Source organism: Bos indicus, chromosome 5, assembly GCF_029378745.1.
Source record: "Bos indicus isolate NIAB-ARS_2022 breed Sahiwal x Tharparkar chromosome 5, NIAB-ARS_B.indTharparkar_mat_pri_1.0, whole genome shotgun sequence".
NCBI classification, from domain to species: Eukaryota; Metazoa; Chordata; class Mammalia; order Artiodactyla; family Bovidae; genus Bos; species Bos indicus.
Genome location: NC_091764.1, coordinates 35,394,223 through 35,410,277, shown reverse-complemented (window position 1 = coordinate 35,410,277; position 16,055 = coordinate 35,394,223). Strand labels below are relative to the sequence as shown.

General features: G+C 39.4%; 1 protein-coding gene across 1 annotated transcript in view; it reads right to left on the bottom strand.

Moving 5' to 3' along the window:
- Window positions 1–361: 361 nt before the first annotated feature.
- The window catches only part of DBX2 (developing brain homeobox 2), a 38,997-nt gene continuing 23,303 nt past the window's right edge, over window positions 362–16,055 (bottom strand). The window contains exons 3-4 of the mRNA XM_019960749.2: window positions 10,052–10,239; window positions 362–2,686 (exon numbers count right to left, since the gene is read on the bottom strand). Coding sequence (XP_019816308.2) covers window positions 2,348–2,686; window positions 10,052–10,239 — 527 coding nt within the window. The 3' untranslated portion in view covers window positions 362–2,347. The remainder of the gene's footprint in view (window positions 2,687–10,051; window positions 10,240–16,055) is intronic.

Here is a 16,055-nt window from a genome sequence, read left to right as displayed (position 1 = left end):
TGGATAAGCTCTCTATGATTTCTAGCAGAGTGAGAGAAAAATACTCTTTCATCTCACACTTAGGTTCTCCTATGAGACTATTCTCTATGGAGGAGGCTTCATAACTGAAGACTTTCATGATTCTTTACTTTCCCAACATTTCAAAGTTAATAGAGAAGATAGTGAAGAGAAAAACATTCCCCAAGTAAGATACTAAAAAGTAAAATGTCCTAGAGGGGTGGGATGTAGGGAGGAGGTTTAAGAGGGAAGGGACATATGTACAACTATGGCTGATTCATGTTCATATATGGCAGAAACCCAACACAATATTGTAAAGCAATTATTCTCCAATTAAAAATAAATATTTTTTAAAAGTACGGTATATTTCTGAATTTCTTTAATAAATTTCACTTTAGTCTTCAAAATGTATGTCTTACAATGCATCCCATAACTAGGTGAATACATTCACAGTGGTATACAACCCCAAATGGTTGGTTAAATTTCAAGAGTTGAAACTTGACTGCCAGGGGTCAAATTCCATTTATTAACCTCATGACCTCGGGTAAATTACCCTAACCATACTGCTCCAGGTCCCTTGTCTAGGTAACAAGAATCCTAACAGTAATAGTCCCTATACTTCATTAGGTCATTGTCATGAGGATTAAATGAGTTAATTCACCCTAAAGGCTTAGCACAGTCTCCAGTACATAGAAAGGACCCAATAAATGTAAATGAGGTTAACATTATGTAAATAAAAGAAATCATACTATAACTCATTTTAAGACAGGTTTTAAAATTGAAATTGTTGACAGCAGACCTCTGCCTTCACTTCCCACAAAGAGGGATTGAGTCTTCTGAGATGACTTGCAAGCAAAAGATAAAGATATAAGCTATCATACACCAAATCAAATTCCATTCACACAAAATAATTTCCTCATGTTGACAAAATTGTTATCTTCGAAAATATTACCTTTGCTAAAAACTCTAAACTCTCAAAGCCAATAGCTAAGAATGTAAGCAAATTAGAAGTCACTCTCTCTGTGTAGCTTTCTAACAAAATTCCACATCATGAACTTCTAATAATGTTTCTTGCCCACAGATTATAATAACCTACTTCAAAATCACATCATTTCCTTTTTCTGCCTCATTTCCTTCAAAGTGAAGCATAATTTTTCTTGGACCTAGAATAAAAAATTCTAGCTGAACTAAGCAAATCATTACCAGAAATGAAATTTTATAATAATACTATTTCACAGTATTCAAAAAACATAAAACATCTGTGTGGTATTTGTTAATACATAAAAATAACCTAATATTATCGTGTACACCACCTAAGTGGAAAATTTAGTCTATAACCAGAAGTGCAAATAGAAATCCCTATAGATTCCATCTGTGTTGGGTTTTGAAGTCCTGTTGGGAACATTTAAGAACTGTGACACTGAAGTCTTAGCCAGAGGTCACAGACTTCTTGGCACAGATATTTGTTCAGCCATCACAGTATTTCAACAATTATTAAACTCACAGATCTTTAGGTGGGCCATGCCCTCTATTTTCCTGACATGCCCTTAAAGGCATTTTATTTGGCAAACCCTGATTAAGGCCCATCATTACAGAAAAGAGATCATATGATAATCAGCAGTTAAATAGGTACCTCCATCACTGACAGCCTGAAGTCCAGAGCCTGGAAAATTAAGGATACTAACAGTCACATTCAGAAATTCTTCCAGCTTGCCTACTGGACTAATTTTAAATACATACTTTCAATGTGTATGCTTAACAGTGGCACATTTAATTAGGACTGCTGAGCTGAGTTGTTAAAAAAACATTTATAGCTGGATACTGAAAGAAGCCAGAAAAAAAGAGAATTCTTAAAAACATGTTCTATTGATATGAAAATTTGCACTAAAGTCCAAATTTCACATAATTTTTAAAAAATTAAAAACATTCAGTCGATCGTTGGTTTTTCTTCATATAAAAGGAAGTGAATTTGCTCAATGCACTATATAGAAAGGAACTAGTTTCTACTAATGTATTTTTAATGACTATTTATATATATATATACACACACATAGAGACACAAGCTTATATGCACAAACTCGGAGCAGTGACTGAGTCAACTATTACTCTTGTTTTTTTTTTTTTTTAGCTTCATCGCAATTTCCAGGAGATTCTGTTCCACTTACAAATTAAGTCTGAGTCTAGGACCCAAATAAGAGAACACTGGAGAGGGTTTCCTAAAACATTAGTCCATGTTTCACTCCTAAGGTATTAGGTATTAGGCACTGATGAGGCACAAGCTAGCAGGCTTTAGAGCCCGAATGTTATTAATCAAGCGTTCTTTTAAGTTAACGTGGCAGACTGTGTCCATTCACACTGTGCCAGTAAGTGCACTCTTGTCTCTTGCGTCCTCTTCAGAACACAAATACAAGGCACCTTGCAGTGACTTTGCTTCTGGGGGCAGTGCCTCTGCCCCTGGACTCCCCTGGATTAGTCTCTCTGAAGGTTCAGGCGAATTCTCCCTCCATCCTGGACTCGGGTGCTGCTGGGAGACTTCCCAGAGTGAAGCACAAGGAGAAGGGAAACCCAGAGCCGATCGCGAGAGGGGGTCCTCTTGAAGGACTACTTCTTGGAGACACCTGTTGGAAAGTACTTCCTTTTCTTTGGAATTCCGCCATTTCATTCTTCTGTTCTGAAACCAGATTTTCACCTAGTAATAAAGTAATTGAACAAAATGATCACTTAACTCCACATTGCTTCAATTCAGCATTTTAAACTGTAATTTTCCCCACTGTTCATTCCACAGAATGCCTTATTATGAGAGCCAGCCTAGCAAAGTCCTTGTAGTTTTCAGTCCAGAAACATCTGAGAAATTACTTTAATATAACATCTCCACACACACTTACGAAACAAAACAACTGTGGTTAAGTTGGTGACATCCTATAAGTCGGACATCTTTCAAGACTGGTTTAACTCTCTTCAATATTTTAAAACCTCATTTAGTCTATGCTAAATTATTTATCCAAAGGAAATGTTATCAGCTAGTAATATCATCTAAGTGGTTTTTTTTTTTTTTTTTTTGGTGCCAGGTGTCAAGCCAGGCACTCAACATAGATTTTAAAATTTGATCCTCACAGTGACTGCAAGAAGGCCTTATTGCTCACATAAAACTGAGGTTCAAAACAATGAACTAGCTCAAGGTCACACAGTTTGTAAAATGGAAAGTACTTAGACTAGATTCAGTGACAGTCCCACTCCAGTGCTGAGGCTCCTATAAACATTCAAACTTCATCAGAAACTTTTGGAGACTAAATTAAGACTATATTTCATAATGCTTAGGTAAATTGCAGGCTTACTATAATTTCCAAGTTCGAGTACTCCCACGGCTTATCAACTTCAAAGAATTAGGCTCAATAAATTACACCTGATTGTAACGAACCTCAAAGTGCTTATGATGGTAGTTTCTTATCTGAGCCATATCTGCCCCCATCCCACTTGAGTCTTTTCTACTAACTTCCCTCTTTACCTACTATGTAATCAACTGTACCTGAGAAGAAAACACCACAATTGGTTTCCTGGTGGTTGAAAAGTCAATCACATTGCTTTCCTGCGCATTACACTGCATCCTTCTGAGTAGCTTTCTATTTTTAAAACAAAAACTGGAAAATTTTTACCTAAAGAAATAATTATTAAAGTGTACAAACCAAATACTTCTCCCAATGAAGTAAAACTCTAACTTTAACTGAGACGGTCTTTCCAGATTGGCAAAACATTCTTTCAAAGTGAGTGGCAATGTCCAAAATGGCTGCAAAAGAAGCTTATCGCAGGCAGCTGAGTCCGAAACACAGCCGTCTCAGTTACAAGGCTTTTCATAAGAAAACAGTACTACTGGGTACATACCAGAGCATTTGGTTCTGTTCATAAACTCGTTTATTATTTGCAGTAGGCATTTACTCCCAGAAAATCTGCCAAGTATTTCTAATGGGTCTTTACTAAGACAGTTACGTGTTCCCATTAGTGATTCTTGCCTTTCCATCACATCAATTATTTTCTTCTCTTGTTAGCTTTTGTGTCTAGAAAATTTTTGAGTAATATCTCAATTTGAAGAAAATCATACAAGATGTTTTTTCATAAGTGGTATCAGGACAAGAGTACCATAAGTGATACTAGGACAAATGTACGTACTTGGGGAAAATCATAAAAGGTCTGGGCTTCCCCAGTGGCTCAGTGGTAAAGAATCTGCCTGCAATGCAGGAGACCTGGGTTCAATCCCTGGGTCAGAAAGATCCCTGGAGCAGGGCATGGCAACCCATTAAACTAATCTTGCCTGCAGAATCCCATGGACAGAGGAGCCTGGTGAGCTATAGTCCACAGGGTCACAAAGAGTCAAGACATAACCGAAGCAACTTAGCACACATACATGCATAAAAGTTCTGCCTCTCAATAAAAATATCAGATAGATAAAACAGCTAAACATAAGCACAAAACTATAAAAGTTCTAGAAGAAAATATAAGAGATGATCATTACAGTCTTAGGGAGATGAATGTTTTCTTAAGCATGACACAAAACAGTAAGGCTACAAAAGGAAAGCTAGATCTGACTACATAAAAAGGAGAAACTTTTGGACAAATAAAGATGACCATAAACATATGAAAAAGCCACGAATTACCCAAAAGAATTAAAAGTAGGGACTCAAAGAGGTATTTGTACACACAGTGTTCACAGCAGCAATATTTATATTAGCCAAAAGGCAGAAGCAACCCAAATGACCATTGATGGATGAATGAATAAATTAAATGTGGTCTATATATACAATTGAATATCATTCAGCCCTAACAAGGAAGAAAGTTCTGACACATGCTACAATACAGATGGAACTTGAAGACATTATATCCAGTGAAATATGCCAGTAACAAAAGGACAAATACAGTATGATTCCACTTATATGAAGTACCTAGAGTAGTCAAATTCACAGAGACAGAAAATAGAATGTGGTTGCCAGGTGCTTGGGGTAGGGAGAAACAGGGAGTCATTGTTTAATGAGTGCAAAATTTCAGTTTTGAGCGATTAAAAAAGTTCTGGAATGGATGGTGATGATGGCTGCCTAACAATGTGAATGTACTTCATGCCACTGAATTGTACACTTCCAAAAGGTTAAAATGGTAAATTTTATGTTATGTGTATTTTACCACAATAAAAAAAAAAAAAAAGCCACAAACTTGGAAGGGATTTCTGTGACAGCTGTTGACAGGAAAATGTTACTAACCATAATATTTCAAATATTTTGATTAACAGACAAAATAATTGCTGCATATCCATCCACAAAAAGACAATATGATAGAAATGAAATGGTATAGCCATGAGAAGTCTAAATTCAGATGAAAATAACCAGTAAAGTGATTAAAAGATTCCCAAGTTCTGATAACTAGGAAAAAAAATAACAAATACAAGATGCCAATGAAGGTGGCAACATTTTCAAAAATTTAAGTAATGGGACTATTTTTAAAAAAGGGGACTGTTCGTTAGTAGGAGTGAAATCTGACACAGTTCAATATCTTGATACAAAATTATATTTGGAAAGGAATTTTTTAATTGATTGCAATTTAAAATGTACATAAACTTTAACCTATAAGTCCCACTCCTAGTTTCCTATCTTACTTTTAATATTTTTAAAGTGCATAAATATATGTAATAGTAAAAACTAGGAGGTAACTTAAAGCTGAAGATGGCTAAGTGAATTACAGTATATCCATGTAATGGTCAGTTCTAAGACACTAAAGAAAAATGAAGTAAATATGTATGCAGATATGCAAGGATGTATCTCATGACATTTGAATGTGGGCAGGGGGGAAGCAAAGTGTAAAACAACAGTCATTGTCAACAGCATTTTCATAATAGCCAAAAAATGGGAACAATCCCAATGGCCACCGTTAGAATGGATAAACCGTGGTGTACCATGTAATACTACACAGTGATAAGTGTAAATGAGCTACTGCTACAACACAGCCACAGGGATGAATCTCACAAGATATGGTCAGTGAAAGAAGCCATAATACACCAAAGAATATGAACTGAGTGATATTATTTATACAAAGCACAAAAATGGGCAAACTAATCCATGCAGTTCAGTCAGGAAGGAGCAGGTAGTGCCTGGGAGCGGGTGTGCCGGGGGCACCTGGCCCCATGGTCAAATTCTACCGCCTGAGCTGTGTGCTGGTCACACAGGTGATTCGTACTGTCCTCTGGAAAACATCAAAATATGTGCAGAGTGTGATCCCATTTTTACCTAAAAATACATATATGTGCTTCTAGGTCACAGCTTCTTCCATCTGTAAAACAGAAATAACAGAAGTAGCTATTTTATTATCTGTAAATGACATCAAATGTCAGGGGATGTGGTAATCATTATGCAAGAGTCTACCTTTTTTTTTTTTTTAACAGGACTTCCCAAGCAGCACTAGTGGTAAAGAACACACTTGCCAATCCAAGAGATGTAAGAGACTCTGGTTCGATCCATGGGTTGGGAAGATTCCCTGGAGGAAGAAATGGCAACCCACTCCAGTATTCTTGCCTGGAGAATCCCATGGACAGAGTAGCCTGGGAGGCTACAGCCCAAAGGGTCACAGAGAGTAGGACACAACTGAAGTGACTTAGCATGTGTTTTTTGTGTGTTTGTGCATATATGAGAAACATATAAGCTTATTTGGGAAAGGAGTATGACAAGGCTATATATTGTCACTGTGTTTATTTAACTTATATGCAGAGTACATCATGAGAAATGCTGGGCTGGGTGAATCACAAGCTGGAATCAAGATTGCCAGGAGAAATATCAACAACCTCAGATATGGAAATGATACCACTCTAATGGCAGAAAGCAAAGAAGAATTAAAGAGACTCTTGATGGGGATGAAAGAGGAGAGTGAAAAAAAAAAAAAAAAAACTGGCTTAAAACTCAACATTCAAAAAACAAAGATCATGGCATCCAGTCCCATCACTTCATGGCACATAGAAGGGGAGAAAGTGGGAGCAGTGACAGATTTTATTTTCTTGGGCTCTGAAATCACTGAGGACAGTGACTAAAGCCATGAAATTAAAAGATGCTCACTCCTTGGAAGGAAAGCAATGACAAATCTAGATAGTGTATTAAAAAACAGAGATATCGCTTTGTCATCAAAGGTTTGTATACTTAGAGCTTTGGTTTTTCCAGTAGTCATGTACAGATATGAGAGTTGGACCATAAAGAAGGCTGACAGCCGAACAATTGATGTTTTTGAATTGTGGTGCTGGAGAAGACTCTTGAGAGTCTCTTGGACAGCAAGAAGGTCACATCAGTCAATCCTAAAGGAAATCAATACTGAATATTCATTGGAAGGACTGATGCTGAAGCTGAAGCTCCAATACTTTGGCCATCTGATGCAAAGAGCCAACTCACTGGAAAAGACCCTGATGCTGGGAAAGATTGAGGGCAGGAGGAGAAGGGGATGACAGAGGATTAGAAAGTCAGATAGCATCATTGACTCACAGACCTGAATTTGAGCAAACCCCAGGAGATAGTGGAGAACAGAGGAGCCTAACATGCTGCAGTCCGTGGCATCACAAAGAGTTGGACACAATTTAGTGACTGAACAACAACAATGACAACATATGAAATAAGAAAATGTTAACCTACTTCTGAGCTGTTCACCAAATTCAATGAGATAAAAAACATTCTTTCCTGAGGCATTTGAATTTTAAAACCAATATAATCAACTATGTACAACTATGTGCCTATGGATAAGAACTGAGAGATAACATAAAAATATGGAAACAGTTTGTTTTCTCAGAGTGGAAATATTACAGTCAACTCCTCATAAATATTATTGAATAGGCTTGATGCAATCCTTTTTCAATAGTTCATTTTAAAGAAGATACTATGTACTATTATGGATTTTCACACTTTCTCAGAGCACTGTCAGATTAATCCTAGCCATTGTTGCTCTTTAACACCTAGGAATCCGCCTGCCAATACATTTGCAAGAGACGCTGGTTTGACCCTTGGGTGGGGAAGATCCCCTGGAGAAAGGAATGGAAACCCACTCCAGTATTCTTGCCTGGGAAATCCCATGGACAGAGGAGCCTGGTGGGCTATTATTCATGGGATTGAAAAACAGTCTCACGTGACTTAGCAACTAAACAACACCTACCTCAAGTTCCAAGTCAACCAGAGGCCCCCAAACTTACAAAACTACACACTCATCCAAGCCAATGCAATGCAGGCCAGGCCTACTGAGCCCTCATGTGGTCCTTTCTCAGACCCAACAATTCCTCTGAGGACCAGAAAATTCCCATCACTAGACTCCCCAAGGATATATGGACCAGTCATATGACCGTCCCTTCCAGAGGTGGGAATTAGTGTAAGGCTCCAGAGAGATATATAAGTTTTAGAAGAACTACTGATCCTGCTCCTATATGGCAGTATAACTAACCTGCCAGGCACTGTTTCCTATATTATTGTTTTATATTCTTATCTAATTGCTCGTAAGCTTCTGCTTTGTCTTCTCAGTTGGTTGTAAACATTCCTGGGATCCAAGGAGTGTTACCTGAATCAATACTTATCAATTTTCCCTCTTACCTAGCACAGAGTGTGTTAATTGCTCAGTCACGTCCGACTCTTTGCAACCCCATGGACTGTACCCCACCAGGCTCCTCTGTCCATGGGATTCCCAGGCAAAAATAGTGGAGTGGGTAGCCATTTCCTTCTCCAGGGGATCTTCCCGACCCAGGGATTGAACCTGTGTCTCCCACATTGCAGGCAGATTATTTACCATGAGAGCCACCTGGGAAGCTCTGAGTCTTACATAAAAGTGAGAAACTGAGGCACAGAGCAGTCAATTAAGGGCATGGGCTCACCAGTACCACACATGAGGAAAACACATACTGGCTGATCTAGGCCAACTACCCTCAACCACACCTTGTACTGCTTCCTATGACTTCAAAAAGTCAGGGGTCAGGGGGACAGATTACTTCCCTGGGGAAAGGAAGCAAGGTTAAGAAAGGTTTCATCCAAAAATAACTAGTTTAGTAACATCTGAAGTTAGAAACCAGGTCATTTGTATTGAGGGGAAATACAGAAGAACACGGTGGTTAACACAGAGCCTCTGCTAGCCCTTTAAAGCTTTTATGCTGATTCAAAAAATTCAGGTAGATGGAGCCCTGCACCAGGAAAGCCAGTTAGACAAACGAGTACCTGCTGCATTTCAGCTGCTGCCATCCCCATGAGCCAAGTGCCCCTGTGCAGTGAACAGCCTGCACAAATGTACATGGTGGTTCCAGGTTAAAGAGAATGCAAATTCCAGAGTCAGGGTGCCTGGGGTGGGGAGCTCAGCTCCAGAGCAGTTTCACTCTGTGACACTGGATCTCTGTTTACTTCTCTACATTTCCTCATCTAGAAAATGGGGATATTTCATAACAAGGATTAAATAGGAAAATGCCAGTGCCTTATACTGTTAATTATTTATAAATAGGCCAATCTTTAAATGAAGTATGCTGCACTTCCCCAAAGGGCAGGAAGTCTCTTTCAAAATTATATGAAACGTCATTGTACAAGAAAGGTTTGTAAAGATTGCAAACGTGAAATTACTTAACTGTACTTGACATAAGCCCACAGTACAAAATAATGACATCTATTAAGAGGTACTTATGAGTCATTCATTTATGCCTTGACTGTTGGATTGGAAATGAAGAAAAAGACAGGAAAATTGGTTCCTGCTTTTGTAGGCAATTATGCAGCCAGTTTCTCTGAAAACAGAGCAAACAATGTAATGATGTAAATGCCACAGCCTTTGCTTTTCTTTTCATTTGGGAAGAATTAATCAGGCAAAAACCTAGACTTCTCAGCAAATGGACCAATTTCCAAACAGGAATTGTTGTACATATTTCCACTCACTAAAAAATTACGAGAATCATTTCAATAATGCTTTGGGGTCCTGTATTATGCTTAGTACAAGGAACAGTTGCCAAATGAATGGATTTCATTGGATTCCTTCAGAAATCAGGAGCTGTGTGCTGATCACACATCTTCCTGCTCATCAGTACCTGTGATTCTTTTAGTCCCAAGTTGATGGCAAGTTTCTTTCGGTCTGTTTTGCTGATATATTTCTGCTTCTGAAACATTTTCTCCAGAGCCTTTCTCTGGTCCTCAGAAAAGACAGCTCTTCTTAAAATGCCCCTCCGAACTTTGGAAGTAGATTCTTGGGTCAGAAGAGGCAGTACACTCTCTTCTCCTAGAGGGAAAAAATAATACAAAAAGCTCCGTTAGCTTTGGGAGGAGAATTCCACTCATATTCCCCAGAACCGTATCCTCCACCTCTTTGCCATGGCCAAATTATCTCATCTCTGAACTCTGCACACGTAGAGTGCTTCTTAACCTCTTTTTGGTCATGGACTCCATTGAGAATCTGATAAAAGTTCTTTGCTCCCCACTGGGGGAACAAAAACAACATACAGACGCTTGCCTTCGCAATTTTGCATGCCATCTCCGAAAGTCCACGGTCCCAGTTACAAAGCTCCAATGTAGAACAAGTGATAGATGGTTTAAATACTTGATTTTCTCTAATTCTTCATTTATTTATTCATTTATGGTCTCAAATTGTTGAGCACTTACCATATGCCAGGCACTCTCTGCTCAATACCACACAACGAGAAGTAAGACATATGTTTTATCATACTCATTACCTATAAAATCAAGGGGAGGCATTTACTGAACTAGCATCACAAGTGTGATGAAGTATTCCTAAGGAGGGTTCCTTAGGAACACAAAACAATGGGTCTAACCTTAATCTGGGATGTCAGGGAAAGCGTGCAAGAGTCAGAGATGTTTAATATGAGAAGGAAGGTTTGGAAGACCTCCAATCACCTCCTACCCTCTCAGTTCAGTTGGTTATCAACTCCTTCAGGGCAGAGACACTACTTTTTCTGCCTTTTTTTGGTTGGCACAACACTGGTTCCCAGCCTCTGTGAGTTTCATTCATCATTCACCATTCATTCGTTCATTCAGTTTTCTAGTAGTGGTAGGCAGAATTATGTCCTTTCCAAAGATGCCCATGTCCTAATCCTCAGAGCACATGAATATGCTACATTAAATATCAAGGGGGAATTAAGGTTGCAAATGGAATTATGGTTGCTAATCAGCTGACCTTGCAATTGGGAGAGTATCTTGGAGAATCCAGGTAGGTCCAATGTAAGTGGAAGAGGGAGACAAAAAAGGAAGTCACAGTCAGAGTTTTGAAGATGTCACACTTCTTCCTTTGAATATTGGAAGAAGGGGTGATAAGCCAAGAAATGCAGGCAGTCACTGGAAACTGGAAAGGCAAGGAAACAAATTCTCCCCTAGAGCCTCCAGAAGAAATGCAGCCCTGCCGACACCTGGATTTTTAATCCAGTGAGACCCATTTCAGGCTTCTGACCTCTGTGACTGTAAGACAGTAAGTTTGTGTTGTTTTAAGATGTAGGTTTATGGAAATTGTTACAGCAGCAAGAAGACACTAGGACACTGGGTATCAGACTCACTGGGCTAACTGCTGAGGAAACCAGACAAAAAGTACGTGGTCCCTGCCACTAGGAGTTCACCTTCTCACGGCAGGACCAACACACGAACATCACTCCAGAATACAAGCACAAGGAGAGCAGGGTCTCCAGCTTACAGTTGTAGCTGGTATGCATTTTGGTGCTTAATAATTATTTCTAAATAAAGAAGCAAATGAATGTCTTAAGTACTAGAATAGAATGATCTCAAAAATGCTCTGGCATTACAAAAAATGAAGTGATGAATTCAGAGAAAATAGGCTGAATCAAGTCTAAAAGAACAATTCAGTTCCAGAGAAAAGGAACTAAGGCCAACCCAGGCATACTTCAAAATACTAAGGCACAAGGGAATAAAGTGTTGCCAAAGAAAAGTAGTCCCTTGGACTGCAAGGAGACCAAACCAGTCACTCCTAAAGGAAATCAACCCTGAATAGTCATTGGAAGGACTGATGCTGAAGCTTCAATACTTCGGCCACCTGATGCAAAGAGCTGACTCATTGGAAAAGACTCATGCTGGGAAAGATTGAGGGCAGGAAGAGAAGGGGACAACAGAGAATGATATTGTTGGATGGCATCACTGACTCAATGGACATGAGTTTGAGCAAACTCTGGGAGACAGTGAAGAACAGGGAAGCCTGGCATGCTGCAGTCCACGGGGTCACAAAGAGTCGGATGTGGCTTAGCAACTGATCAACAACAAGGAAAAGTAAACAGTCAGCAAGGCCAAGGAATGGCCTAAAGCAGAGGGTACAAGCTAGAAACCATATCCAGCCTGGAGGTGTGCTTTGTTTGGTCTTAGACTGTTGGTAAAAAAATTCTGATTTAGCTGTTCATAATTAATAATTGGGAGGTTTTATTTGAAGCTCAGGTTTTCAACATATTTTCAAAGGTAACCTCACTGAGCTTACCTTCCCACAGAGCAAAGAGTTACCAGGGTGAGTGGCAGATGCCCCTTACAGGAAGCACGTGATCCCCCAGTTTGCCATAGCCTCATTAACTTGCTTTATACCTGTCAGGCTCTTGAAGACATCTGGACCTGTGGTGTAGAGGTTATGGAATGGAGTGGAATCAGACTGAAGAGGTCTACAAGGGTCTGGAACATTATCCAATAGGTGGTGAAGATCAACAGAATATGTTTAAGCAGGATGTGACATGATAATAATAAACATACACTGAGCACTTCCTCTGTCCTCATACTTGCCCTGTATTAAGCAGCTGATATGCACTATTCCATTTAATTCTCCAAACCTAACTATGCCACGAATGCTACTATTATTCTCTGCATTTTAAAGATGCATAAAAGGAAGCTTAGGTAGCTTAAGGAACTTTGTCCAGAGACTTATTCCAAAACAAATGCTCTTAAACCTACACAGTACTGACACAATACTGACTTGTATTTTAGAAGAAAAATGTCAATAAATGGATAAATCTTGTCAATTCTACCTTTGTAATATAATTGCTTTCTTTCCTATTTGTCTAAAAGATTCGTAAACAACTTCCAGCTAGTCTCTCAGCTCTGGGTTACGTCTCATTCTCATTCATCCTGACATTCCCAGAAGAAACACTGGCCTCTCGCTCTTTCTTTGAGCTCTACAACACTCATTAAAATCTCCATAGAAATGCCATAATCCTTGGGATGTAATGAAGCCCAATTCTTTACCAAGTTCTAGTTTTACTGATGCCTTTTCGATTCATCCAAGTGTGGGATCTTGGTTAATTCTCCATCTATAGCACCAGTTACTTTTGCCTGCCTCACACCAAGGTCATATCTTAAAGTCAGGCTTTGGCAACTGGATTCACTATTTCTTTCTCAGAGGCTTAAATAGGTTTATGCAATACTGGTCAAGGCTCAGTGGTAAAAGAATCCACCTGCCAATGCAGGAGACACCAGTTCAATCCCTGAGTCAGGAAGACCCCCTGGAAGAAGGTATGGCAACCCACTCCAGTATTCTTGCCTGAAGAATCTCATGGACATGGAGATGAGCTTGGCGGGCTATACAGTTCATAGGGCCACAGAGAGTCAGATATGACTGGGTGTACACACACACACACACACACACACACACACACACACGCAATATTGGTCAATAATATTGATAAAAATAGTATGGACATATCAATATGTTCATGTATTTCTAAATGCTTTTCTTCTCTGAACTATCCTTGGTATAGATACCACAGAATTAGCCCTCTGCATTTTATTTCAGAGCACAGATTCATCTGTTGAGATGGTGTCTCTCTAGGAAGCCTCAGGACAGAGGACTCTGGAGGATGGGAAAACTAGGTTTAGACCTCGGCACATACCTGTGTGATTTGGAGAGAGTTACTCACTCTTTCAGCTTACTTTACAGAGTTGTTCTAAGGATCTGATGAAATAGCACAAGACAACTTTCAGTGCTGAGCCCACAATAAGGATCATCATATGCTAAAGACATCTGATCAGATGAAAAAGTGTTCAAAGCAGTGAAGGTTCAATGTGGCACAAAAGATAGAATTAAATGGTAGCAAGACCTTTTGAATCCAAATTCTTGGCTCTCTCCTCTGTCCCCCACTGTTTCTTGGTGGGTCAAGACTGTGAAGAAAGGAACATTTAGGAACACAGCCAGAGCTTCTGCTTGTGACTATGGGCTTCTGCTCCCTGTCCTTGGTCAGGACCACATGGCATCTCCGATATAGCCTGGCAACGGTGTCCTCAAATTCCAGCGTGCCCTTCTCACTTCATATTTTGATCTGGAATTCTTAACTTATAAATGTATCCAATCTACCATTATTATAACCATACATATTAAAATTAGGGAAAGAAACATAAATACCCAAAAGTAATGAAATGCATAAGCACATCATGTTATACCTACTAAGTGAAAATTTAAAGAACCATTAAAGATGACTAGGAAGATCAGGCAGCAGCAAGAAAAATACACTATATGGTATGTAAGATACATATCATGCTCAAGCTAAGTAAAAATGCAGAGGAAAAAGACTGATAAAGCAAAAATAAAAACTAAGAGAGGCTATCATCATACCGTTATAGACAAATAATGCATCTCCACTCTACATTTTACCTCTGATTCAGTTTTATTAGGAAAACAAGCAAACATTGTAGCAACCTTTGGGGGAGAATCTAGCCAAGTAATTGAATCATCACTGAGTGACAACTGAAAACCCAACTGATGAACCCACTCCATCCTTCAGATGTTCATATTTGATAAGGAGAAGTGTGAGAAGGCTAGGATCAGACATAGTACAATGAGAGAAACACCCACAGACCACCGCACAGAGAACTTTTAAACACCAGCTGAGAAGCCCTTTAGTTTTGGAGGCCAACAGAGTAAGTCCTGAGAGGAATGTGCTACCAAAGGACTAGCAATTCCTCTTGTGGGAAACTTCAACAATGGGGCAGAGAGAACAACTGACATCTGCAGAAGTTTGAGTGTGGTGAGGACAAGGGCGAGACATGGTGAATCCAGGAAGCTCAGAGCTTGGTGCTTCTAGAGGATGCAGGGCATGAGCAGGAGGAACACAGGACATTAGCTGGGAGGTAGAGTAGGACCAGGAGTGATTCAAACAAATTTAGGATATACCTTGCCACAGTGAAAAGTCTTCTGAGGACCTTGCATTTCAGAAGGTCAATACTTTCTGAGTTAATACAACTTATTTATTTTTAACTGACGTATAGTTGATTTACAGTGTTGTGTTAGTTTCAAGTGTACATCACAATGATTCAGTTATACACACATATGTATGTACACATAAGTGAAGTGAAAGTCACTCAGTCATGTCCGACTCTTTGCAACCCCATGGACTATACGGTCCATGAAATTTTCCAGGCCAGATTATTGGAGTGGGTAGCTGTTCCCTTCTCTAGGGGATCTTCCCAACCCAGGGATCAAACCCAGGTCTCCGACATTGCACGTGGATTCTTTACCAGCTGACCACCAGGGAAGCCCAAGAATACTGGAATGGGTAGCTATCCCTTCTCCAGCAGATCTTCCTGACCCAGGAATCAAACCACAGTCTCCTTCATTGCAGACAGATTCTTTACCAACTGAGCTATGAGGGAAGCCAGGATGTACACATACACACATACATACACATATATGTACGCACATATATGTGTGTGTGTATTCTCAGTCTCTCAGTCATATCCAACTACTGTAACCCATGGACTGTAGCCTGCCAGGCTCCTCTGTCCATGGGGTTTTCTAGGCAAGAACACTGGAGTGGGTTGCCACTTCCTACTTCAGGGGATCTTCCCAACTCAGGGGTTGAACCCAGGTCTCCTGTATCTCCTGCATTGGCAGGCAGATTCTTTATCACTGAGCCACTTGGGAAGCCGCATATTTTATAATACAACTTCTTAAATCTATATAAAAATACAAACAAATTTATGGCCCAATATAAGCTAGTTTAAATTTTTTTTCCTACATTTGTTATAAATCAAGGTTTTGTAGATAGGGGTCATAATTCTACTCATTTAGTACTTTCTTCACTAAAATCTAAATGTTTACATAAAACA